Source organism: Culex quinquefasciatus, chromosome 1 (assembly GCF_015732765.1).
Source record: "Culex quinquefasciatus strain JHB chromosome 1, VPISU_Cqui_1.0_pri_paternal, whole genome shotgun sequence".
In the NCBI taxonomy this organism is placed as follows: domain Eukaryota; kingdom Metazoa; phylum Arthropoda; class Insecta; order Diptera; family Culicidae; genus Culex; species Culex quinquefasciatus.
The window spans coordinates 103,537,575-103,565,153 of record NC_051861.1 but is presented as its reverse complement, the minus strand read 5'-3'; the positions used below and the strand labels follow the sequence as shown (position 1 = coordinate 103,565,153).

Genomic DNA, 27,579 nt, shown 5'->3' with positions numbered 1-27,579 from the left:
TCAAGATTTAAAATCTTAAATTTTAAAAAATCTAATTTTGCTTCTGCTTCTGCCTCTGCTTCTGCTTCTGCTTCTGCTTCTGCTTCTGCTTCTGCTTCTGCTTCTGCTTCTGCTTCTGCTTCTGCTTCTGCTTCTGCTTCTGCTTCTGCTTCTGCTTCTGCTTCTGCTTCTGCTTCTGCTTCTGCTTCTGCTTCTGCTTCTGCTTCTGCTTCTGCTTCTGCTTCTGCTTCTGCTTCTGCTTCTGCTTCTGCTTCTGCTTCTGCTTCTGCTTCTGCTTCTGCTTCTGCTTCTGCTTCTGCTTCTGCTTCTGCTTCTGCTTCTGCTTCTGCTTCTGCTTCTGCTTCTGCTTCTGCTTCTGCTTCTGCTTCTGCTTCTGCTTCTGCTTCTGCTTCTGCTTCTGCTTCTGCTTCTGCTTCTGCTTCTGCTTCTGCTTCTGCTTCTGCTTCTGCTTCTGCTTCTGCTTCTGCTTCTGCTTCTGCTTCTGCTTCTGCTTCTGCTTCTGCTTCTGCTTCTGCTTCTGCTTCTGCTTCTGCTTCTGCTTCTGCTTCTGCTTCTGCTTCTGCTTCTGCTTCTGCTTCTGTTTTTGATTTTGATTTTGATTTTGATTTTGATTTTGATTTTGATTTTGATTTTGATTTTGATTTTGATTTTGATTTTGATTTTGATTTTGATTTTGATTTTGATTTTGATTTTGATTTTGATTTTGATTTTGATTTTGATTTTGATTTTGATTTTGATTTTGATTTTGATTTTGATTTTGATTTTGATTTTGATTTTGATTTTGATTTTGATTTTGATTTTGATTTTGATTTTGATTTTGATTTTGATTTTGATTTTGATTTTGATTTTTTTTTTGTCTCCATTTTGAAATTTATTTGCAAAATTCCAAGTAAAGCTCGTTGTCTATTTGACAGATATCATTCGTTTTAATAAGCAAATCCGCTCTGTAGTAATATTATCAAATCAACTTACTCTGAGAATTCCATAATGCTTTAAAGAATTTGTCTTTCTTCCATCTTCCAGATATCTACCAAACCAAATATTAGTGTACTTGTGTTGGCTGAGAAATGATTGGAAAATATTTGTTTTTGCGACTGCATCTTTACAAACGATTAACCTTTATTTTACAAGCTTTGCATCCGAAAACCACTTAAAACATTGACAATCTCATCACAGGCAATCGCCCTGATTCCTCCCGAAATTGCAATCAAAAATTAATCTTCATCGTCGGATAACACTCAAATCTTTGCCAAAACTTTCCCCATTTGCAGCGGCCGTGACGTTGTCCACAAACGTACATCACAGACAAGTAGGTAGACAACGAAATTTCAAAATTATCGATATGAACAAACGGTCATTTTAAATGCAATTTAGTTCGAAAAAAGCTCACGCCAACTCACGTGGTGGATCAGTTTTCTTAAGTCGCAACATTAAAGCGAGCAGCTCTACTGCGTTGTGTTTACCGCAGAGAGGATTCTGCGAACGGAACACATTTCCCAGAATCAACACGGGAGGATCAATGCGTGGACATACCGTACCAAACAGTCTAAACAGTTTTAGTCGTTTCATTTGTGTTCAGCAAAATCATGTAAAGTCTAATCTTTTTGTCTGTGACTCCATTGTCAGAGTTTTGTTTCACAATTCTCGCCACCGTTCCATTCTCACTTCGTTTTTTTTCATCTTCTCTCCTTTACGAGTGCTCACCCACCTCCTGGCAGTTCATTACCGAGATCATCAATTTTTCAACGACCAGCCTCAGCGCGCGTCCTGAAATTGAATTCCTTGCGCGGACACACCAGCGCAGCTGATAACGGAGCTCCGTTATTATATCTGCGAGGGTCGGAATTTCGGGTTTCCCTCCGTGCCAAGGGGGAAGTACGTGTGAAAATGAGAAACGGAGCAAAATTGATAAAACGAAACTTTTTCGAGTTTTTTTTTTAGCTTTGGGTTTTGTCTGGAAGGACACAAAAAAGTTGAACTTGAAATTGGGTTTGGAAAAAGTCACAGCAAGCGCTGGAAAGTGGTTCGAAAAAGTTTTGATTTGATTCGATTTGCTGCCGGTCAGGATAATGGAAGGACCCTCGGAGCCAGCTGGGGACTTTGGTGAGTGGCCAGATTTGAGACGTGTCCCAAAACGTGTTAGTTTTTGGAAATTAAAAAAAAGTTAAAGAAAACTGAACTGAAACTGAATTGCTTAACGCGATAAGAGATGAGAGATGAGAGATTCTCACCGGCAGCGTTAAGCAATGAGATGAGAGATGAGAGATGAGAGATGAAAGATGAGAGATGAGAGATGAGAGATGAGAGATGAGAGATGAGAGATGAGAGATGAGAGATGAGAGATGAGAGATGAGAGATGAGAGATGAGAGATGAGAGATGAGAGATGAGAGATGAGAGATGAGAGATGAGAAATGAGAGATAAAAAAATGAGAAATGAGAAATGGGTAATTCTCCGCCAACTCACACAGCAGTTGCCCCGACCCCCCTTCGAATTTTCAATGTTACTTTTTTCGTTTCTCTTTGTTTCGTCGTCCGTGTCCGTCGCGGGTGACGATGAACGGCTATGATCAACAACTAGCAACTTTTTCAAAAAAAAAAAAAAAAATCGTAAAATCGCGATAACTCGTAATGTTTACAAGCGAGCCCCTTATGTTTATATATCATTTTTTTGTTATTGTCTGCTCTACAATTTTGTAGATAATAATTACACTCTAAAAATAACCCTGCAAAGTTAGAAAAAAAACGAAATTTCAAAATGAAAATTTTTGTTCTAAATGAAAAAATTACCCTTCCGGGTCAATGTAGAGTAGATTCGAAAAGAACATTAAATTTCCTTTAAAATGACATGCTCCAAAATTTTTTACAGTCGCGTAACCGAAATTCAAAAAACGGACCTCGGATTCGTGATCAGGGACAAAAGTTACACCTAAGGACAAAGTTTCACGCAAATCTAAGAGGGGTCGGGGCAACTTTTCCCGATTTCGTGTGAGTTGGTAGAAAATTACCCAAATGAGAAATGAGAAATGAGCAATGAGAAATGAGAAATGGGAAATGAGAGATGAGATATGAGATATGAGAAATGAGAAATGAGAAATGAGAAATAAGAAATGAGAAATGAGAAATGAGAAATGAGCAATGAGAAATGAGAAATGAGAAATGAGAAATGAGAAATGAGAAATGAGAAATGAGAAATGAGAAATGAGAAATGAGAAATAAGAAATGAGAAATGAGAAATGAGAATTGAGAAATGAGAAATGAGAAATGAGAAATGAGAAATGAGAAATGAGAAATAAGAAATGAGAAATGGGAAATGAGAGATGAGATATGAGATATGAGAAATGAGAAATGAGAAATGAGAAATAAGAAATGAGAAATGAGAAATGAGAAATGAGCAATGAGAAATGAGAAATGAGAAATGAGAAATGAAAAATGAGAAATGAGAAATGAGAAATGAGAAATGAGAAACGAGAAATGAGAAATGAGAAATGAGAAATGAGAAATGAGAAATGAGAAATGAGAAATGAGAAATGAGAAATGAGAAATGAGAAATGAGAAATGAAAAATGAAAAATGAGTGATGAGATATGAGAGATGGGAGATGGGAGATGAGAGATAAAAGATGAAAAGTAACTACCGTGAAACGATAAATGACATTTTAATATTCCAGTGGTGATTCTCTTCCTCATTTCTCATTTTAATAATTGACTTTTCTGATTCTGCACTCCCCCAACAAACCCTAAATCGCTGCAAAGCTTCTGATCCCAAAAATTGCCCCGTCTCATTGTCAAGCCCCGCTGCTTGAATGGCCATTGTCACCCTCCTCGAAATAAAAAGCGACAGTCACAAGCTGTCTTATTTGTCCTTTCGAGAGGCAAAAATCCTGGAAGGGCCTTCGCTCTCTCTCGATAAGCAGTGATAAAATATTTAACGACCATCAGATTTCCCACGCTCGGAAAAGCCTCAATTTTCCACCAGCAGTAGCAGATAATCTTGGTGTAGTCTTCGACACAAAAGAGGAAGAAAGTCTTTTTTCGCTTCTTCTTTTTATTCTTTTTGCCTTCTACCCAATTAGGTCTTTATTTCGCATTTCTAAATTGTGCATTCATTTATTCGGGTGATTTTCGTTTTCCACGATTTTCCCAAAGAGGGAAAAGCCTCGATTGTGTTGGGAAATTTCACCTTTTACAAGCGCGTGTTTTTCGTTTCCCAGGTGGAATAAATATAAATAACTGATTTTTTTTTTGCTTGAAAACCCCCCAGGAATTGAAGGAAAAACGATCGTCGAGTAAAGTAGCCACTCTGCCTGGGGGAGGACGATTGGCAGATTTCTGCCTTTTTTTTTTGTTGAATCGGTTTCACTGGGAGGGATTTTCCGGTGCCCTCTGGGTGTGATTTTCCCCGGGTGGCTTGGCGGATTTTCCTGAAGGCTCGCGAGGGAGAAACGGAGGAGGAGGGGACGAGCATAATCTTATGAGATTTATGTAAATTTATTTCGTTGCGATCGATTCCAGCGTCCGACGCCGCAGGGGAATTTGGAGAATTGTCAACGGGAGCTGGCTGGTGGCGGATTTGGGATTTATTCCGCTAAAGATTTGTGGGCTGTGAATGTTTGAAGAGCGTGCAATGATGGGATTTGGATCTTTTTTTTTCTCATTTGGAATCGAAAGCTGTTTAAGACAAATTTGAACAGGCAAAACTGAGGAAGAGGATTTGAATTGTCTTGAGTAGTTGCAAAAAAAATTTAAGGCTGATTGAAAATCAATTTTGGCTAAGCCATAGGATTGTCCTGGCGCAAAATTTATAAATATCAAACAACTCAACAACCTCAACAAATCAAGGAAATAACTTCAAGTTCAAGCCAAACAATCTTAAAACGCACCAACTTAAAATCCCATCGACTTTCGCAAAGTGAACCCAATGAATTTAAACGCTTCCCATTTCATGCCCTCGAATATGCCTGCTCTTTCTCTTTTAAACTGCCAGCTTCCCCTTCTATCGGGGAAATCTCGCGCGTATTAATCCTTTAATACCAATTTAACTCCTGTAATTTACGGCTCCCGGGGGTGTCGTCGTCGTAGTCGTTGCTTTTGCATTCGGGAGCCAGGTCAGACTCACACACCAGGTTGGAATTCAGCTGGCGAGGACACCAGCAAAAAATACAGGAAACTCTACACCACTTGAATACCCCCTTTTCGAAATGTGGGTTGCTAGCGACAAAGACAGTGTCGGGCTGTGTTTTCCTGGCGTTTTTCGATTTTTTTTGGTAATTTTCTCACGTTTCAGAGAAGAAACATAAGGTGAGTTGAATGTTTCAAGTCGTTAATTTACCTCTCTTTAAGTTATTTTAAATGTTTTAATGTTTATCTATTACACAATATAACATGGCAGAAGTCAAAAATTTAATTTTTTTAAGTTATGTTATTAATTTTTTAAAAAGAAATCTCAAGTTGTTATTTTACTCATTTTCTGATAAAAAATACACATCATGTAATATTACATGAGTAGCCAGTAAAAATTACAAGTTTTTGTATGTAATTTTCTTTATGTACACGTTATGTTAGGTAAACAAGAAAATAAAAAAAAATATTTCACCGTTTGAATCATCAGTTTGTCCATATCATTTTTCATACAAATTTGGCAGCTGTCCATGTAAAAATTGCGTGTAAAAATTCAGAAATCTTTATCTTTTGAAGGAATTTTTTAATCGATTGTGTGTCTTTGACAAAGTTAAACAAAGACTGTACTGAAAAAAATTATACGCGGGAAAAAGTTTTTTTCTCTATTTTAAATAAACATTGATTTCCAATTCAACACTTTTTTTAATGTTTTTTTTAATTATTGATAATTCCAGGGGACAAAAAATGCCGTTTTTACAAAAAATTGTAGAAATATGAATATAAGAAAAGATTTTTCAAAAATCGGAAAAAAGGAAAAAAAATATTTCATTTATCAATTTAAAACAAAATTTGCAATCAAAATGTAATCTTGTAAAATTTTGATAAAGTGCACCATTTTCAAGTTACAGCCACATTAAGAAAACATTTTTTTCAAAATACGAAATCTGTCTTTTTTCTTTAATTTTAATTTTTGATTTTTTTTATCCGACTGAAACTATTTTGGTGCCTTCGGTATGCCCAAAGAAGCCATTTGGCATCATTTGTTTGTCCATATAATTTTCCATACAAATTTGGCAGCTGGCCATACAAAAATGATTTATGAAAATTCAAAAATCTGTATCTTTTGAAGGAATTTTTTGATCGATTTGGTGTCTTCGGCAAAGTTGTAGGTATGGATATGGACTACACTGAAAAAAAAATGATACACGGTAAATTTTTTTTTGATTTTTAATTTAACTTTTTGTCACTAAAACTTGATTTGCAAAAAAACACTATTTTATTTTTGTTTATTTTTTTATATGTTTTAGAGGACATCAAATGCCAACTTTTCGGAAATTTCCAGGTTGTGCAAAGAATCTTTGAGCGAGTTATAAATTTTTAAAAAAATCAAAAAAAAAATGGTCGCAAAAATTTTTCAACTTCATTTTTTGATGTAAAATCAAATTTGCAATCAAAAAGTACTTTAGTGAAATTTTGATAAATTGCACCGTTTTCAAGTTAAATCCATTTTTTGGTGACTTTTTTGAAAAAAGTCGAAGTTTGCATTTTTTAAATTAGTGCACATGTTAGCCCACCTTTGAAAAAAAATATTATTGAAAAGCTGAGAAAATTCTCTATATTTTGCATTTTTGAACTTTGTTGATACGACCCCTAGTTGCTGAGATATTGTCATGCAAAGGTTTAAAAACAGGAAAATTGATGTTTTCAAAAATTCATAACTCGCTCAAAGATTTTTTGCACAACCTGAAAATTTCAGAAAAGTTAGCATTTAATGTCCTCTAAAACATATAAAAAAATAAAAAAAAAATAAAAAAAATAAAAATAGTGTTCTCTTTTGCAAATCAAGTTCTAGTGACAAAAAGTCAAATAAAAAATCACAAAAAAAAATTTACCGTGTATCATTTTTTTTTCAGTGTAGTCCATATCCATACCTACAACTTTGCCTTTTTAAAATTTGAGAAATATGACGATTACCCAAATTTAAAATTGAAACGCTGAACAAAATTTGGTTAAATGTTACTCTTTTATGGTGTAACTTTTCCAATTAATGTGGATTTGTTTAGGTAACTCAAGTTTTTTTAAACAATTCTGTCAACATTTGGGTGGTAAAAAATTTTTGGTGATAAAGCTTTAAAAACTACAACAACACTAATTTGTTGTACACAGGTACGAAGATCTTTTCCAAAAATATATGTTCATTATTGGGGAAAAATGGATGCTAAACAAACCAAAAAGCTAGCGAAATCATGATTAAACTTCATATCAGGGAGCCACCTGATATTTCATCCAAACAAAGAGTACAAATGGAAACAAAGTTAAAATCGGATCACATGAGTAAACCAGCCCAAATTAAATTACATTTTTACTGTTTCGTAATTCAACGAATCCTCCTCAACCCCCCTCCCACACCGTAAAACACCAAAATAAACGTGGATATTAATTACACGCTCCGGTTGCTGTCAAAGTTTACCCCAGGTTGGGTTTTGTGGGTACTGTCGGTGTGCTCTCCCCCCCCCCCCCCAACTCACCGGCGTGTTCAGTAATTAAATGGATCTCAAATCGATTTTTTGTACCCTGTCCCACCTTGCTACCTTTAAATAACGTGTTTGCTCGAAAATTTAACTGTTTGTATGCGTATAAGGCTCCGCTGCAGGGTCCTCGATTTCCTAGAGCCACAAAAAAGGCCAAACAGAACCAACCCACCAAACTCCAGTCGTGTAATTTTCCAAAGCCCCCCCATCCCCCAAATATAAATGATATAAACAGAGGAGAGAGAGCGTTGGCAGGAGAAGTAAATTTTAATTAAAACAGTCCACCCCCTCGAAAAAAAAAGCTGTAAAAACATGTGTGAGATGAATGGAGAAGTTTATTGACTGCCTTTTTTTGTTTGATAAAGGATACAAATAGAAGGTATTTCTGATGAAAATAATTAAAAACAAGAAAGGATTCATTAAAAATCGAAACAAATATTTGTGAAGAATGGCATGTTTTGAATGAGCATTTTGTCAGAAGTTTAGCAAAAATTAAATTGAGTAGAAGTCTAAAACTTAACTGACAATTTCGCATTTTTTTTAGATTTTAATTTAGTTTTTAGAATTTTTTCCATAAATTCCCAATGTCAAAATCAGTCATTTTGCATCATTTGTTTTATCCATACTCTAGTATTTCGAAGGAAATTTTAAAAGACTTTGCAAAAGAAAAGAAATAGGCACAGAGAAAAAAAGCCACATATTTTTAATTTGACTTTTAAATACTTATAGTTCAATTCCAAAAATTCATGCTATAAAAAATTCGATTTATTTTTATTTATTATAGAGAATTAAAAAATCCACCTTTAGGCTAAAGTTTGAGATGGTGCAAAATCTGGCTCCAAAGATATATAATTTTGTTGAAAAATTGTGGTTTTTAGAAAAAAAAAACCAAATTTTAAAGTTACAAAGAATACTTTACAATAAATTTGATAAAGTGCGCCGTTTTCAAGTTATTGGAATGTTAAAAGAAATATTTTGAAAAATGTTCAGATTTTTGCAAAACATATTTTCGAAGAGCTGAGACATTTCCGACCATGTTTTTAACTAAGGTGATCGGACTGCTCGTTACTGAAGTACATACAGCCTCTAGAAGTTTAAATTTTGTGGTTTTGTTTTGTTCTCAGTCATCTGGTTGGCTATTTTATCAATTCATAATATCTATTGGTTAAATTTTAATGTAAAAAAAAATAATTGTGAAATGTTCTGCCTATTTCCATATTAATGTTTACTTATTTTTAGAATCAAGAATAACATATTGAAAAGGCTCAAAAACTTATTTTGAACATTTTGCTGGAAAGCTTTAACAACAACCTAAAAAAAAAAACTTAAAAAAGTAATCTCTTAGAATACATTTTATATTACTGTTTGCGAACGAAACCTTTTTGATTGGTTTTGAAACAAAACCTTTAGATACATATAGCTTGGGGACCATCCATAAACCACGTGGACACTTTAGGGGGTATGGCGATTGTCCACGATCCATACAAAAGATTTTTTTTATATGAACAATTGTCCACGAGGGGGGGGGGGGTAACAGATTCCTAAAAAAGTGTCCACGTGGTTTATGGATGGTCCCTTGGGACTTTTCATCTTATTGCTTTCAATTTTTCCAAACGCGAAATCAACGAGGGAAGTTTATAAATTCATTTTAATTTCAAATTAAAATAAAACAAAATTTGTGAAGAAAAAAAAAAATAGAATATAGAAAAACTTTAAGAAAAATTATTCTTCCAAGAATTTCCCACTTCTTTGTCTTTTTTTATTAGATGAAATTTTGAGAGTGTTCTCTTCGAAAAATTGTAGGCTTAAATGGGAATCTTACAAATAAAGTCTCAAAAATTGGCCTTTATCATTACATAATTTTCCAAAGACATTAAATATAAAGTAAAACTTTGCTATATTTGCTTATTTCTCATATGAAAAATCACAAGCCAACAAGAACTCAACAAAAAATCAAATTTCAAACTAACAAGAACACAATTTGTGATTCATTATTTTTAAAGGTGATTTTTTTGCCAGTAAAAGTCAGCATTAAGTTTAAGCAACTCAAAATTTTAGTTTTTAAACTTATAATATACTTTTAAGTGAAATGATCAGAAAAACTGTCTCCTGTATTGCTCTATTTTCAAAATTTGAATCTTGTATTGATACTGAAATTTGTTGGAAAAACTAGCCTCTGATGATGGTTCATTTTTTGAAATTTTAAAAACAGGTTCGTTAAGGATCAAAATATTTTTCCAGTATTCTCCCAGTAGTATGAATTTTCCAACTTTTTCCTGTTTCTTTCCCACGGTGGCCACCCTGGTATCAATCGTTGATATTTTGGAATCAATTGATCCTTTTTTTTTGATCCTAAAGTGAAAGTCTCGGAAATTATTATTTATTTAAATATTTAATTTAATTTAAATTAAAATAATTACAAACAAAATTTCAAAGTTCAAATGAGTTCAAAACGATTTTTAATTTTAGTTATGATCATTACAAAATTGATTTCGAATGTTTGTCTATTAAACAAAATGTGTAAAATTTCATTAAAATATTTTCTCGCGAAAGGTTTACACGTCCTTTCTAGAACAGTAATCTCATTATTTATCCTATTATATAGAAAATGTAATAGTTCCTCATTCAGTAAACAAAGATAAACGAACGTTTTAAGTGTGTTTTTAAGCACAATCAATTCAACAAGCTTTACAGTATGTTTTCCTACTGAATTTTTGGCAATATTTCGGTTTGGATGACGAAATTTCAAAAAATAAATAATAATAAGCATCCCATCTCCTTTACAAAATCAGCTTCCATCATTACACTCTTAAAAATATGCTGTTGAATCGTAAATTTAAAATTGTATTTCTTCTTTGAATGATTTTCCAGAAAATTCATCTAAATCATTTCGAGTTTGAATTTTTTTATTAAGAATTAATTTGTTCTTATATTTTGAATTAGGCCTTACTGAATTTTATATCGAAAAAATCTCAAAAGACCGAGAGGCAGCAAAATAATGCTGAAAAAAAAAATTCCGTGAGCAATTCTGTCAGATTTCAGTCATTCGATTCTTTTATTGTATTTTTTAAACAGGCTGAAACTTTTATGGTATGCCCAAAGAAGTCATTTTGCATCATTAGTTTGTTCATATAATTTCCATACAAATTTGGCAGCTGTCCATGCAAAAATGATGTATGAAAATTCAAAAATCTGTACCTTTTAAAGGAATTTTTGACTTTTCGATTTTGTGTCTTCGGCAAAGTTGTAGGTATGGATAAGGACTAAACTGAACAAAAATGATACACGGTAAAAAAAAAATGCAAATTTTTAATGTTACTTTTTGTTACGCGTTATTTTTATTTTTTTATATGTTTTAGGGTTGTGCAAAAAATCTTTGACCGAGTTATGAATTTTTGAATCAATACTGATTTAAAAAAAAATCGAAACATTGGGCGCAACAATTTTTCAACTTCATTTTTCGATGTAAAATCAAATTTGAAATCAAAAAGTACTCTTGGAAAATTTTGATAAAGTTCACCGTTTTAAAGTTATATCATCTTTAGGTAAATTTTTAAAAAAAAGTCGCAGTTTTTATTTTTTTAAATTATTGCTTATGTTTGCCCACTTTTGAAAAAAATATTTTTGAAGGGCTGCAAAAATTTTCTACATTTTTCTTTATTGAACTTTGTTGATTCGACCCTTAGTTGCTGAAATATTGCCATACAAAGGTTAAAAAACAAGAAAAATGATGTTTTCTAAGCCTCATCCAAACAACCCACCATTTTCTAACGTCGATATCTCAGTAACTAATGGTCTGATTTACAAAGTTAAAATATGAAACATTCGTGAAATTTTCCGATCATTTTGAAAACATTTTTTTCAAAATTCAAATCAAATCAAGACTAAAATTTCTAAAGGGCGAAAGTACTTTTTGATAGCAAATTTGATAAATTCTGTTTAAAATTTTGGCGACCATGAATTCGATTTAAAAAAAATCAGCATTGATTCAAAAATTCATAACTCGTTCAAATATTTTTTGCACGCACTCGAAATTTCTGAAAAGTTGGCATTTGATGTTCCCTTAAACATAACAAAAATAAAAAAATAAAAATAAAAATAGTGTTATAGCAAATCTAGTTTTAGTGACAAAAAGTGAAATCAAAAATCACAAAAAAAAATTAACCGTTTATCATTTTTTTCAGTGTAATCCGTATCCATACCTACAACTTTGCCGAAGACACCAAATCGATCAAAAAATTCCTTCAAAAGATACAGATTTTTGAATTTTCATATCATCATTTTTGTATGGACAGCTGCCAAATTTGTATGAAAATTATATGAACAAACTAATGATGCAAAATGGCTTCATTGAGCATATATAAGGAAAAGGAAAAACTACAAAATTTGCAATTTCATGCGTTTATAATTATTTTTAATATGATTGAACCAGATACATTTGTTATTTATTTTTTGTAATGGTTCAAAAGTTCCCTGCCTAAAAATCGCAATAACATTTTAAACTAATGATTACAAGACAATTGCATTAAACAACACTTTTCTTTTTGAAATATTGAAGCTACGATTTGTAAATGAAATTTTTCACTTTTTACCCACCTGTTCGATTTTGTCAAAAACTTCAAAAACAGTTACATTTTTGAAAACTGTTAATTAGTACAGAGGAAAATCGTTTAATCATGATTAAGCTCTGGTTACAGATTAAATTATTCGCATTTTATCAATAGCTGTCAGGCTATAAGACAACCTTTTAAATCAAATAGCAACGAATATTTACTCTATTTTTATTATACTCAAGCATTATAATGGATTTATTATTTTCACTATGAGATTTTCGCTTCTTTTTTTTAAATTGACTCTTGGTTTCATTGCTTTCTTTCAAAAGGAAAACTTAAAAAAGGCGTTTCACCAACTCACCAGTCGACTGCGCCCTCCGTCCCGTGAGTCCCTTCTCGTGGTGTCGCGACACGTTGGCCCCCATGCTGCAGCTTCCTTCCTCCTCCGCGTCAACACCTTGTTCCTGTCTTCTTCCTCTTAGCTCTTCCTCTTCCACAATGCCCACAACAAAACTTAGCCCATCACATCCCACCCCATCACAGTAACCGTGGACGCACTCGATCTCCTCCTCGGGGAAAATCTCATCATCACCACCTGCTTGGATTTCCCCTGACGCAGCTGCCCTTTCCACCTCACAAAACACTAGATCACAATCAACGGCAGCTTCTTCCTCTTCTTCTTCTTCCTCTACCTGCTCCCGTTTTCCCCCGAAGGTTACGCAATCAATTTGCCCACCGCCAGCAGCACTAATCACTTTCGCGCCTGGATGGCCACTTGAAGCTGCGTCTTCTTCCCCTTCTTCAGCCTCAATAACATGGTAATTGCCACTTTGGCCACTTTGGGTTTCGCAGCGGGGCTTTTTGCACTGGGCGGTGTCACCGGCGCCACTTCCGGCCGAATCCGTCGAGTGTTTCTTCTTTTTGCTCTTCTTCTTGGGGTTGTTGTTGCTGCTGCGCAGCGACGCCAACCGTTGGACTAGTTTCAGGAGGACCTGTTGGAGGAAAGAAGGGGAGAACCTAATTAGAAATGAACTTTATGGTGGGACTTAATCGAGTGTTGAGAGTTCAGGGAGGATCAACCGGAAGTCAAGTGGTCGATTTAACTTTTGAGAAATTATAGAAAAATATATTCTGTTCAAGGGACTTGTGGGACAGAACCCCCAGAGCCAGTTCAACAAAGTTGCCAAAAGAGCTCATGCAACAGGTGAAGAATTTCTTAACCTTCACATTCCTAACCAAATTCAACATGATTGACACAAAAAACACACAAATAGAAATCGCTTGCAAACTAGCACTGTGATTCACCCACTTTGACGATGACTTTGATTCACTTTTGCAACACTTTATTCCACTGCACTCTACCCCAACGCAACTCAATTCTCACCTGATCGGTTGCTGCGACCGACGCCGCGAGAAACGAAGACGACGCCGACGTCGTCGAGGATGCGGTTTTGTTCTTCTTCTTCTGCTTCTTCTTTCCCGCTTGCCCTTCTTCTTCGCTGCTCTGCGAGTTCAATTTGTAGCAACCACTTACAATGCTGGGGGCACTACTTTTACCGTCACCCCTGCTGGCAGCACTGCCACTGCCAGTGACATCAATGAGGTCGGGACTGCTGGTTTGGTGGAGGCGTCGACGGTGACACTTGTCCCGATTGTTGCTTGGAAGCACGACCGTTGGCGGTGGGGATGGTGACGACGATGATGACTGGAGACTGTTGGCGATGATTTGATCACCTGGAAGGGATAGAGAGTGGGAAAATTAGCGATTTAAGTGAATGCTTAATTATGCGAGTTATTTGGTGCAATTCTTCAGATCTGGCAACCCTTTCTTAAGAAATGGCCACTTAAAACAATTCTCTAAAATTTCGGTTATTCAATTTTTTTTGTAGTTTTTAAACCGGCTGAAACTTTTTTGATGCTTTCGAAGCCATTTTGCATCATTAATTTGTCCATATAATTTTCCATACAAATTTTGCAGCTGGCCATACAAAAATGATGTATGAAAATTCAAAAATCTGTATCTTTTGAAGGAATTTTTTGATCGATTTGGAGTCTTCGGCAAAGTTGTAGGTATGGATACGGACTACACTGCAAAAAAATGATACACGGTAAAAACATTTTTGGTGATTTTTTATTTAACTTTTAGTCACTAAGACTTGATTTGCAAAAAAACACTATTTTTATTTTTTTCATTTTTTGATATGTTTTAGAGGACATCAAATGCCAACTTTCCAGGTTGTGCAAAAAATCTTTGAGCGAGTTATGAATTTTTGAATCAATACTATTTTTTTCAAAAAATCGAAAAATTGATCGCAAAAATTTTTCGAATTCATCTTTCGATGTAAAATCAAATTTGCAATCAAAAAGTACTTTAGTGAAATTTTGATAAAGAGCACCGTTTTCAAGTTAAATCTATTTTTAGGTGACTTTTTTGAAAATAGTCGCAGTTTTGCATTTTTTTTAAATTAGTGCTTATGTTTGCCCACTTTTGAAAAAAATATTTTTGAAAAGCTGAGAAAATTTTCTATATTTTGCATTATTGAAGTTTGTTGATACGACCCTTGGTTGCTGAGATATTGCCATGCAAAGGTTAAAAAACAGGAAAATTGATGTTTTCTAAGTCTCACCCAGACAACACACCATTTTCTAATGTCGATATCTCAGCAACTATGGGCCCGATTTACAATGTTAAAATATGAAACATTCGTGAAATGTTTCGATCTTTTTGAAAAAAATATTTTCAAAATTTTTATACCAAGAATAACATTTTAAAAGGGCGTAATATTTAATGTTTCGCCCTTTTGAAATGTTAGTTTTGGTTTAAAAATTTTGAAAACATTTTTTTCGAAAGGATCGGAAAATTTCACGAATATTTTATATTTTAACATTGTAAATTGGACCATTAGTTGCTGAGATATCGACATTAGAAAATGGTGTGTTGTTTGGGTGAGACTTAGAAAACATCAATTTTCCTGTTTTTTAACCTTTGCATGGCAATACCTCAGCAACCAAGGGTCGTATCAACAAACTTCAATAAAGCAAAATATAGAAAATTTTCTCAGCTTTTCAAAAATATTTTTTTCAAAAGTGGGTATACATGTGCACTAATTTAAAAAAATGCAAAACTGCGACTATTTTCAAAAAAGTCACCTAAAAATGGATTTAACTTGAAAACGGTGTACTTTATCAAAATTTCACTACAGTACTTTTTGATTGCAAATTTGATTTTACATCGAAAGATGAAACGAAAAATTTTTGCGACCAATTTTTCAATTTTTTGAAAAAAATAGTATTGATTCAAAAATTCATAACTCGCTCAAAGATTTTTTGCACAACCTGGAAAGTTGGCAATTGATGTCCTCTAAAACATATCAAAAATGAAAAAAATAAAAATAGTGTTTTTTTGCAAATCAAGTCTTAGTGACTAAAAGTTAAATGAAAAATCACCAAAAATGTTTTTACCGTGTATCATTTTTTTGCAGTGTAGTCCGTATCCATACCTACAACTTTGCCGAAGATACCAAATCGATCAAAAAATTCCTTCAAAAGATACAGATTTTTGAATTTTCATACATCATTTTTGTATGGCCAGCTGCCAAATTTGTATGGAAAATTATATGGTCAAACAAATAATGCAAAATGGCTTCTTTGGGCATACCGAAGGCACCAAAAAAGTTTCAGTCGGATTAAAAAATACAAAAATAAAAATATAAGAAAAAAGGCCGATTTCGTAGAGAATTGCTCAATTGCTGATCATTTAATGTTTGGCCCTTTTGAAATATTAGTCTTGTTTAGAAAAAATTGCTTCGTTTTATTAATTTAATTTTAACTTCATAAAAAATTACACATACCGATTCATAAAAAATAGTTTTCGCAGGCAAAAAACGTCCTACACGGAACAAACGTCGATTCCCGAAAACGTGAAATGTGTTCAACATTTTAAGAACTTCGAAGGAATTTATTCATGAGTATGGTGCATTTGCACTATAAACGTGAATATTTAACTTCTCGGTTCTCAAATTCATGGACACAGTTCACGATTTCGGGAATCAACTTTTTTCCGTGTCGGACTTTTTTGCCTGCGAAAATTTGTTTTTATGTGTCGGTTTTTGTTATGGGTTATGAAGTTTAAATTATATTAAAGTAATTGATTATGAAAAAAGAACGCAAGTAAAAGTGTACAACAAGGATTCCTTAAATGTATAATGCTTTCAACATTTCTGTGTTCCCTAGACTCATTTTTCATAATTTTGATATTTGAAATCATCACACGAAAAAATCAGCTAGTTTCGTACAAATCATGTCTGCTAGAAAGTTAAATTCATTCGTACAGTTTGGTTTAGAAGTATTTCAATACCTTTATTGATTATCATAGTTTTGCCACAAATGTTTTTTAATAACAATTCAAACTTTATGCATAAATTTGAAAACCCATTGTTTTTTGTTAAACAAAAAATCTGAAAATTAAAGGAAAATTACAAAGCAATAAATGTTATAAAACTAGTTGATCTTTCGTATGTATTACGTCAACAGCATTCAGAAAAATAGGTACACCCTAAATACAAAACAAAAATTTGTATTACACTTTTTAACACAAAAATAAAGTTGCGAAAATACAGTATTTGTTTTTATTTGTTCAAATATGCATAAGATAACATAAATGCCATGTTTTGAGCTTTACAGAATGTAGAAAGTGATGAATGATTTTTATCATGTTCCTAAAATATTGATGGAAAAAAATAAAATGAGGTAAAAATAAATTTGCATTCGAAAAGGTATACATTTTTTTGTTTTGAAAAAGCACATCGTTAACAAGTTTAAGTCACTTTTTGCAATTCCGTCGTGAAACTACTTACTTTTCCTGTCATTCTTGAACGACGAAATAGCCTACTTTTCTCTGTGTGTGTGTGTGTGTGTGTGTGTGTGTGTGTGTGTGTGTGTGTGTGTGTGTGTGTGTGTGTGTGTGTGTGTGTGTGTGTGTGTGTGTGTGTGTGTGTGTGTGTGTGTGTGTGTGTGTGTGTGTGTGTGTGTGTGTGTGTGTGTGGTCCAATCCAATACCCGTTAACCGGTAGCGATATTATGGGAAAGTATAATTTGTATCAGACTTTGTATATGCCGAATGCTGATACAAATTATTTCAGTCCCGGGTATAGGTGGTGATAGCCCTCGCGCTGCTTCCAACGACCCATTTCAGAATGACAGAGCTCCTTGCGGTCCAATTCCGAGGTCGCTGGGCATTGTTCGGCCCCGCCTAAACATAGAAGCAAGCATCTGAAGGAAACTCGATCTATATTTAGACTTCCAATCCCCTCAGGCAAATCAGGGATCAGCGCGTATTTAATAATATGAGAAGAAGAGATAACATGTTTCAATACTACGGATCAATTCACTGCTAGAGTGTAAACCTTCTGATGGCCGACTGCTTAGCGTCCTGATTCATTTTCGTTTTTGTTCATATTCAAAGTTCAAATTCCTGATTCCAAATATCAAAGGTACCAGCCGGGATTTGATCCCTGAACCTTCTGCTCATGAGGCAGAAGTCGTAACCATTAAGCCACGGAGCCGGTGACGAAATAGCCTACTTTTCTGTACCAAAAATAACAGAATCGAATAGCAACACTTTTCAAAATAAATGCTGAAAAGTTCTACTTTTCAGCACTCAAATGGGTGCTGAAAAGTTGAACTTTTCGGCACTTGTTTCGAAAAGTAACACTTTTCAACATTTTTTTTGAATTAAACGATTTATTGACAAAATACATGAAAATTTGACATAAAATTTCACTCAGTGTGTGTTTTTTTGGAATTGCAAAAAATGTTGTATGGAACTCGTTTTAAAACTTGATTTTTTCAGCACTCTTCGTATTTATCCAACTCGGTGAACCTCGTTGGATAAATATACGACTCGTGCTGAAAAAATCCTCTTTTTGCAACTTGTATTGCAACTAAGGTATTTTTTTAACAATAAAATAAATGTAAATATTATTTACATATATCAACTATTTTCAACATATTTCAACTTTTATTTTTTTTATTTGGAAATTTGGTCAGTACCGTGCAATGTTATGAAATTTGCAATTATGTATCAAAAATTGCTCCTCGCCGTATTAAAATTTTGATTTTTGAATTCAATCACACAAAAAAATTGCATGGATCATAAAATCCGTGATAAAATATTTGAATTTTATTACACGTGGACATTTTTTTACTTAAAAAAGCCAAAAAGAGTGTGAAAACGTCATTTAAACATGAACGAAAGAAAACTATTTGCAATTCATGATAAAATAATTTTCTGGACGAGCCAATATCAAAAGTTACAAAAACTATTTCAAACAGAATTTTGCCTGAACTTTTTAAAATAATTTAAAGGATGGATAAAACAACTTAAAACAAGAATGGCCATAATGTTAGCAAGCTACTGATTTTTTTTTTAAATAAAATACAATAAAAATTCAGATGTAGGTCCAAGACATTCAAAACAGCATTTTATGTTTTCAAACAACCTTTGTTAGGTTAGATTTTTGAAACATTGAACTATTTTTCTATAAATGTCTATCAAATTAATTTTCAATCGGTTGAATTTGCGCGGAGTTATGATTTTTTTAAATGTGGTTTTTGCAAAAATCGACGAAAATGGACCATCCTAACGCGGCATAGGTCACCCTAATGGCCAAACAAAAAAATCGGGTCTAATTATGTCGGTCAAGAATCCCCAGAAAAATGTTGAGCCCGATCAGAGAACTTTTTTTTCAAGATGTTGTTTTAGTGGAGAAGTGCTGATTCAAAATGTGGTGAGTTTAGAGGAAAAAACCTAATTTATTGAACAACTAAAATCCAATGTTTCATTTGAATCAACACAAAAGGGTAAAAATCAAATCACTGATAGTGATCTCGCTGTAAGTTGGTCATTCTGTCACTTCTGACATTCAACATGAGTTAGAAAATGTGCCACTCGCACTGTCAAACCTAAGGGGTGGTGTAGTTTCGGGTTTTGCTTGGGTATACGAATCACACCTTTTTAGAAAAAATGACGATAAATAACACGAAAAAATCAATCATTTCCAAACAATGCCACTCATTCATGGAAACAAACTTACTTCCGTTCCAGCACTGTTTGTCTCACCCAAACGCATCATTTCAGGCAAAAAAACCTTCAATGATTTATGCACGCTGAATCAACATGTGTGCACGCGACTGCTATCGGGTGCAGAACTCAATGCACCGCCCTCCCCCTTTTTACTAACAATGTAACACAACACAACAACGAGCTTTTACATATTCTGTGCATAATGAAAGAACGAAAAGTTGATACTGCTCTGGCATTCATTGGTAATGAGGTAAACAATGAATGCAAAATTTTGTGAAATTTGCAATTTTTATATTATGGATTTTTTGAGTTGCAAATTTGTTAATTGTAGTTTAAATAACAAATTTAATTATTTGTTCTTTTTAGAATTGAAAAAAGTGTCGATTTTTGTTCTCATTTGCGATCAAACTTCACCTCAATCAATCGCCAAAGAGCAACAACGAAAAAAAACTCGTTCATTAAAAATGGAATGTCCAATCGGACGGAACTGCCCTCACCCCCTCTTATAGTCGATAACGAACTCTCCAGTCCCGCATAGAGCGCTGTGTTCTTTGGACTACACTTTTCCGGCGCAAAACCGCGAGCGAGCGCTCAAACTAGTCAGTCAGGTGGAAAATTCAATGGCATTCGCTGTTGCGTATCAAACCGATACCCGTCGTCGATCGCATCATCATCATCCTCATCTGGTATGGTTCGGAGTGCCACTTTATGCATGGTAAGCTGACAACACTGGAAGAAAAAGTTCGTCGAAGTTATTTTTATTGCTATTTTTTTGTTGAAAAGTCGTCAGTTATACTTTTAAAAAATTTCACCTAATTTTGAAAATTCCTAAACAAAAATTACAATTAAAAACTGTAGTTTTCCAGTGTTGCCAACTCAATCAACGGAAGACGACCCCCCATATTTGACCACGTGCACATCAGGTTCAAATTCGTCCCAATATCGTCAGGTGAACGCCAATACTCAACTAGTGCAACCTCTTCCCGCAAAAACCACAACCTTCGAACAGTCGCAAAACACCGGCCGGTCGGCTCTTATCGGTGGTTCCGGAACAGGTAATGCGTCACGGAGCAGATGAGGCCGCCAACCGCGACCACCGGGCGTCAACGATTTGTCATTGGCGGCGCGCACGCTCGAGCCTTGCTATCGGGTGTCAACAGTCATACGACAGTCATGGTTCCAGCTTTTGTGGCCAGCTCAGCTCGCACTCATGTTTCTTGTGGCAGGACGTGCAAAATGACGGATTGTGGTAGGTGAATCTCCGGGGTCGTCCGTAAACCATGATTTGAAATCATTTTTTTCTTTTTTTTCTCATCTCTCATTTCTCATTTGTCGTTTCTCGTTTCTCATTTCTCATTTCTCATTTCTCGTTTCTCGTTTATCATTTCTCATTTCTCATTTCTCATTTCTCATTTCTCATTTCTCATTTCTCATTTTTCATTTCTCATTTCTCATTTCTCATTTCTCATTTCTCATTTCTCATTTCTTATACCTCATTTCTCATTTCTCATTTCTCATTTCTCATTTCTCATTTCTCATTTCTCATTTCTCATTTCTCATTTCTTATTCCTCATTTCTCATTTCTCATTTCTCATTTCTCATTTCTCATTTCTCATTTCTCATTTCTCATTTCTCATTTCTCATTTCTCATTTCTCATTTCTCATTTCTCATTTCTCATTTCTCATTTCTCATTTCTCATTTCTCATTTCTCATTTCTTATTCCTCATTTCTCATTTTTCATTTCTCATTTCTCATCTCTCATTTCTCATTTCTCATTTCAAATTTCTCATTTCTCATTTCTCATTTCTCATTTCTAATTTCTCATTTCACATTTCTCATTTCACATTTCTCATTTCTCATTTCACATTTCTCATTTCACATTTCTCATTTCTCATTTCTCATTTATCATTTCTCATTTCTCATTTCTCATTTCTCATTTCTCATTTCTCATTTCTCATTTCTCATTTCTCATTTCTCATTTCTCATTTCTCATTTCTCATTTCTCATTTCTAATTTCTCATTTCTTATTCCTCATTTCTCATTTCTCATTTTTCATTTCTCATTTCTCATTTCTCATTTCTCATTTCAAATTTCTGATTTCTCATTTCTCATTTCTCATTTCTCATTTCTCATTTCACATTTCTCATTTCTCATTTCACATTTCACATTTCTCATTTCTCATTTCTCATTTCACATTTCTCATTTCACATTTCTCATTTCTCATTTCTCATTTCTCGTTTCTCATGTCTCATTTGTTATTTCTTATTTGTTATTTCTCATTTGTTATTTATTATTTGTTATTTCTCATTTCTAAACTCCTTTCTCATTTTTCATTCCCAATTCGCTTCTCTCATCCTTCTCGTCTTTCTCATCATTTTCATCTTTCTCATTTTTATCGTTTAATCATTTTTCTCATTGATCTCATTTTTCTTTTATTTCTAATTTTTCCAATATTTCTCATTTTTTTAATTTCATAATACTTCTATTTTTTATAATTTTTCAATTTTTCAATTATTTTTAATCAACTGCTTAATTTTTTGTATTTAATTTTTTTTATTGTTCTTCATCTTTTTTTGATTTTTCTTTTTTGCTGTTTTTCTATTTCTATTTTTTCGAATTTTTCTATTTTTTCGAATTTTTCTATTTTTTCTTAATTTTCTGATTTTTATAATTTTTTTATTTTTTTTTCAACTTTTCTAGTTCTTCTAATTTTTTTAATTTTTTTTTAATTTTAATTTTTTTTTAATTTTTTTAATTTTTTCTTCTCATTTTTCTAATTTTTCATGTTTCTCATCTTTATCACGTTTAGCAGTTTTATCATCTTTTTCATTTTATTCATTTTTAAAATCTTTCTAATCGTTCTCATCTATTTCGTCTTTCTTATCTTTCTCGTCTTTCTAATCATTCTAATCTTTTTCATCTTTCTCATCTTTCTAATCTTTCTCATTTTTCTTTATCTTTCTCATCTTTTCTCACAATTCTTATCTTTCTCACAATTCTCATCTTTCACATCTTTCTCATGTTTATCATTGTTATCATTTTGATCATGTTAAGTGATAAGAGGAGGACAACGTTCAACGCTCGTCTGTTGCCCGGAGAGTAGGATACAACATTAACCTAGCAAGGCGGGCAACTGCGTAGCATGCTGAGAGTGATGGCCTATCTACAATCACTTAGCTTAGAACATCTAAGTAAAGTAGTTACTTAGGAAAGTCTGCAACTTACGTTCGTCATCCACAATCAACTTAGAAAACTTGCTGGGCTGATATACGTTGCTATGCAGTTGTTTGTTTACCTTTGATATGGAAACGTCAACTTACCGTAGATTTTGAAATTTTCCAAACCAAACGTCAGTTTCTAATTTGATTACTTTTCCATTGTAGAAACTCAGATTCATTTCCATTGATTCAAATTCCTAAGCTAAGTGAAATTTTCTAAGCTAAGTGATTGTAGATAGGCCATGATGCTGGGCTTGGCGACACCGGACAACAATGAGCATTTTTTGGTGGACTCCGGTGAGCACGTTCTATGTTGTTTTATGTATGAAAATGTGTGTGTGTGTGTGTATGTGTGTGTGTGTAAAAAAAAATTATGGCGTAAAACATAACAATCGAGTCGAATGTGGTCAGCGGGGCCACGCGATTGCTCTGACGGAATGATGGTGATTTAAGCGTTTTTTTTGCTAGTAGTGATGAAATCAGTCTTTCCTTTATCACCGTGAATCGGAAAGCACGTCGCCGGTTGAGTTCGTCGAGGTTTTTGTGTTTTAATAATATAGTAATTACATTACAAACATGCTCGGCCAAGAGGAGTTAATAAGGGTAGCTATAGTATATTTTTTTAATGTTATTTGGTAAATCGAATTGGAGTAACAACGCGTCGCGTCGCTAGTTGCTTTTCTTGCTTGGAGTGTATTCTAGACCTTTTACCTTCCCAAAAACCATCCAACTCCAAGCGAAACTAACTTGAGGACACCGTGGAGATTTTCCCTTATCCCCTTAAAAAAGTGAAGCAGAATCCGATTTGCGATGTCGTTCCGTCGGGTCGCAGGATTTTTCGCGTTCGTCGTCGGTGTGCAACAACAAAAAAACTTATCATGCCTTTTCAGCTCGATAAACATCGTAACTCGTCGTTCGCTTCGTTAATCAGTACCTCGCTAACCATCAATCATTTAAAACTCGTAAAAAAATCTCAACACTGTTTAATCCTTAAGAGCGAGTTTTTCACCGATGTGAAACAGGTCGTATCGAGGTGCTCCGATTTGGATGAAACTTTCAGCGTTTGTTTGTCTCGTTTGTTACAGAGCAAAAACTAACGTTGTAAAATGTTTGTTCTAGAAAAATCGAAAAACTATGAGAAAAACTGCGATTGGCCAAAAAGTTAATACCGTAGGCTTATAGTCCATGAAATTCCCTAACTTTTGACCTATGGGAGTATGGGTGTTGGAGGCTGTTGCCAAAAGTTATTAAGGTTTTAAAAAAATCAATCAAAAATCAGTAATTTGCAAAAGCTATGAGAAAAAGTCAAACCAATCCTGGATTTCTATAGCACATTTTGAAGGGCTTCAAAAGACCTTTCGAATGCATCTAAGAGAGTTGGAATTGATGAAGTTTTACGGAAATGCGAGCAATTTTAAGAATTTTCATGTGTTTTGGACCTCAAACTTCAATGCCCGTTTTACCCCACTTCCCTTTGTCGTAGAGGGCTCATATTTGGCATGAGTTCATCTCATGTATAGACAAACAAACGCTGAAAGTTTCATCCAAATCGGAGCAACTCGATACGACCTCTAGAACAAACCGAGCAGAATCTACAAATACTGCCTCTTAATTCTATAATTATACATGATTTTGGTTCTATCTTTCCACAGTCGGCTGTCTAAGATTAAACCATTTAATTTAAAATTTAACAACCGATAAACGGGAAATGTCTCATCCGCAGCATCCGATTGTTTGCCTTGAGAATAAGATATAATACCTTTCAACAAACACTATGATTTTGGGTCGCATCATCATCTTCTATGATGAATCCTGACCAAATACCCTACCCTACTAACAAATTTTCAGGTTTCTGGCGCTTGTGGGGTGTAAGCACAGAGTAAATCAGCTGCCCTAGTAGCAACCTGCGCTAACTAACATTCCCGTCCCTTAAACTCGAGGTCTACAAACTGACATGGCGGGCGCCGTTGGTGGCCAATGACTGTTACCTATTCGCAACTGATCTAGTTTTCAGCGCATTCATACATTTTCTTTTCAGCGCATTCATACATGCTGTTGATAAGGGAAATACCATTAGATTGTTGAAGCCTATGGTCATTAGTGCTGAAAGGATATTACGGTTCTGTTCAGCAACGGAGGGGCAACCATGGGTGATCTCTCATGCTCATGCTCATGCTTTATCATTGTTATCATTTTGATCATCTTTCTCATCTTTCTCATCTTTCTCATTTTGTAATTTTTTGTTGCTCCTTTTATCGACGCTCCTTTTTCATGTCACACAAAACGCAATCGTGCTTCGCACGAAACCCACAATCGATTCCAATTTCCACAAATGCATCGTTTTAATTTCCTCACAACGGGTACCGGCCATCAAACATGAACTGCCATCATGCGGTAGAGAGACTAGGGGGTAAGTGGACCAATTTTGGGCTTATTTTTGATTTTCTGTTATTTTAAATTTTGTAAAGTTTGTGTAAATATGATCAATGTAGTGTTTATTAAAGTAATTTTGATTAAACTTATCAGAACTGTCAAAAATTGCTGCATTTACCCTAATAGACTATCATATCGCGATAGGAGAGCGCAATTTTTCTCGTGTCATTCTATAACGAACTCTTTTGAGCACGCACACATTCACACACAACACACTGGACAGACAGTAACAGTTCCGAGCACCCTCATATTGGGCAATTATTTTGCACTTGCTGGTGTATTGTGTGTGTGTGTGTATGTGTGTGGTTGAATGAAAGCTCAATCGAAATTAATCGAGTCGAATAATGGCGACTATGTCGTTCTGGTCGTTTGCTGTCAGTGTTTTTTTGCAGAGTTTGATTCAGATTTGAAGGGATCTGCAGAATTGTTTCATTTTTATTGGTTTTGTCTTATTTTTGTCAGTTTTTGTTTACTTTTTAAATTCCATTTCTTCACTTCTTCACTTCTTCACTTCTTCATTTCTTCACTTCTCCACTTCTTCACTTCTTCACTTCTTCACTTCTTCACTTCTTCACTTCTTCACTTCTTCACTTCTTCACTTCTTCACTTCTTCACTTCTTCACTTCTTCACTTCTTCACTTCTTCACTTCTTCACTTCTTCACTTCTTCACTTCTTCACTTCCTCTTTGAGAAACTTTTTTTTCTTGGAATCCTCGCACAACGTTAACACTTCCAGGAATCGGTTCAATTAATTTTTCCTAAATATCTTTCTGAATCATGGGGAAAGGAAACCCCATTCCAAAAGTGTTACCAAAACAGTTATTTTTCTCAAAAGAAAAATCTCTTTTCATGTTTTTGCTCCCAACACCACCTCAAATCGACTTTCAAAGCATTCTCAGAAGGCAAAACTGCTTTCTCAGAACACCGCCGAAAAAGAAAAAAATAAACTTCTTTTCTCCCTGTAACTACCTTCGTCAATCCATAGCTGCCACTTTCACTGACATTCACCACTCTTTTCATTTTATTCTCGGTTGATTTCATCGCGTGGGAGTAAAAAATGAAATAAATAAAAAGTACGAATAGAAAATTATACGACTTATTGCCTCAGCTGGGGGGAAGGAGAGTCCGGAATGTCGCCCAAATTTGGTTGCAATCTTCATTGAATGTGATTCTGGCAACACTTCCGTTTAAGGGTCCGCACCTCATGCGAGCAGGGTGGTCAGCCAGTAAAATTATTGATTCGATGTCCATCAAGCTGTCGAAAGGTGCAACGCAGTGCACCATAAATTTGAACCTGCCGAGGGGTCCTACAAATGGACTGCAAAGCTTTTATGGTTCCATCATTCACACACACTCACAAAAACTTTTTGGAGGTAAATTTTATGGGCAGGTTGATTTTAAAAGGGGCGAGTATGACGTGGAAAGGAGGGTTTTGTGAACTGTCAAAAGTGGTGCCCAGCTTAATGTGCTGCACTGCACGGAGAAAGTGCATTGAAACGGTAGGGTAAAATTGGGTTTAAATTGAAGAAAAAGTATAAAAATTAATAAGCTCAAGTTTGTTTGAAAATTTGATCTAAATTTGATTTCTCATCGAATCTCTTTAAATCAGTTTAAATCTTTTTGAATCACTTTGAATCTCTTTGAATCTCTTTGAGTCTCTTTGAATCTCTTTGAATCTCTTTGAATCTCTTTGAATCTATTTGAATCTCTTTGAATCTCTTTGAATCTCTTTGAATCTTTTTGAATCTCTTTGAGTCTCTTTGAATCTCTTTGAATCTATTTGAATCTCTTTAAATCTCTTTGAATCTCTTTGAATCTTTTTCAATTTGATTTTCTTTTAATATCTTGAATCTTTTTGGAAATTGTGAAATCTCTTTGAATATTGGAAAATCTCTTTGAATCTTTTTGAATTTCTCTGGAACTGTTTGAATCTTTTTGAATCTCGATGATTTTTTTTTTGAAATCCTGAAAACTTCTTTAAACCTCTTCCAATCTCTTTAAATCTCTTTGATTGTTTTTCATATCTCTTTGATTATTTTTTTTTTATTTTTTTAATCTGTTTGAATCTTTTCAAATGTCGTTGTATGTCTTTGTATCTCTAATATCTATCTCTAATAACGTTTAATATTGTTGACACTCGTTAAATCTTGTAAAATCTTTTTAAATCTCTTTGAATCTCCTTAAATCTCTGTGAATCTCTATGAATCTATTCTAATATCGTTTTATATCGTTGAATCTCGTTGAATCTTTTTTTCCCTTGATATCTTTTAATCTCTTTTAATCTCTTTGACTAACGTTGAATCTCTTTGAATATCGGTGTATTTTTTTAAATCTTTTTGAATCTTTCTGGATTTCTATGGATATTTTTTAATCTCTCTGAATCTTTTTGAATCTTTTTGAATCTTTTTGAATCTTTTTGAATCTTTTTGAATCTTTTTGAATCTTTTTGAATCTTTTTAATCTTTTTGAATCATTTTGAACCTCTTTGAATCTTTTTGAATCTTTTTAATCTTTTTGAATCTTTTTGAACCATTTTGAACCTTTTTGAATCTTTTTGAATCTTTTTGAATCTTTTTGAATCTTTTTGAATCTTTTTGAATCTTTTTGAAACTTTTTGAAACTTTTTGAATCTTTTTGAATCT

General features: G+C 34.0%; 1 protein-coding gene across 2 annotated transcripts in view; it reads right to left on the bottom strand.

The window, feature by feature from the left end:
* LOC6049292 overlaps window positions 1-27,579 on the bottom strand; it is a 290,210-nt gene that overhangs the window by 128,442 nt on the left and 134,189 nt on the right. For both annotated transcript variants that reach the window (XM_038248307.1, XM_038248306.1), the window contains 2 exons: window positions 13,586-13,935; window positions 12,563-13,193 (listed from right to left, as the gene is read on the bottom strand). In XM_038248307.1, coding sequence (XP_038104235.1) covers window positions 12,563-12,626 — 64 coding nt within the window. In that variant the 5' untranslated portion in view covers window positions 12,627-13,193; window positions 13,586-13,935. The remainder of the gene's footprint in view (window positions 1-12,562; window positions 13,194-13,585; window positions 13,936-27,579) is intronic.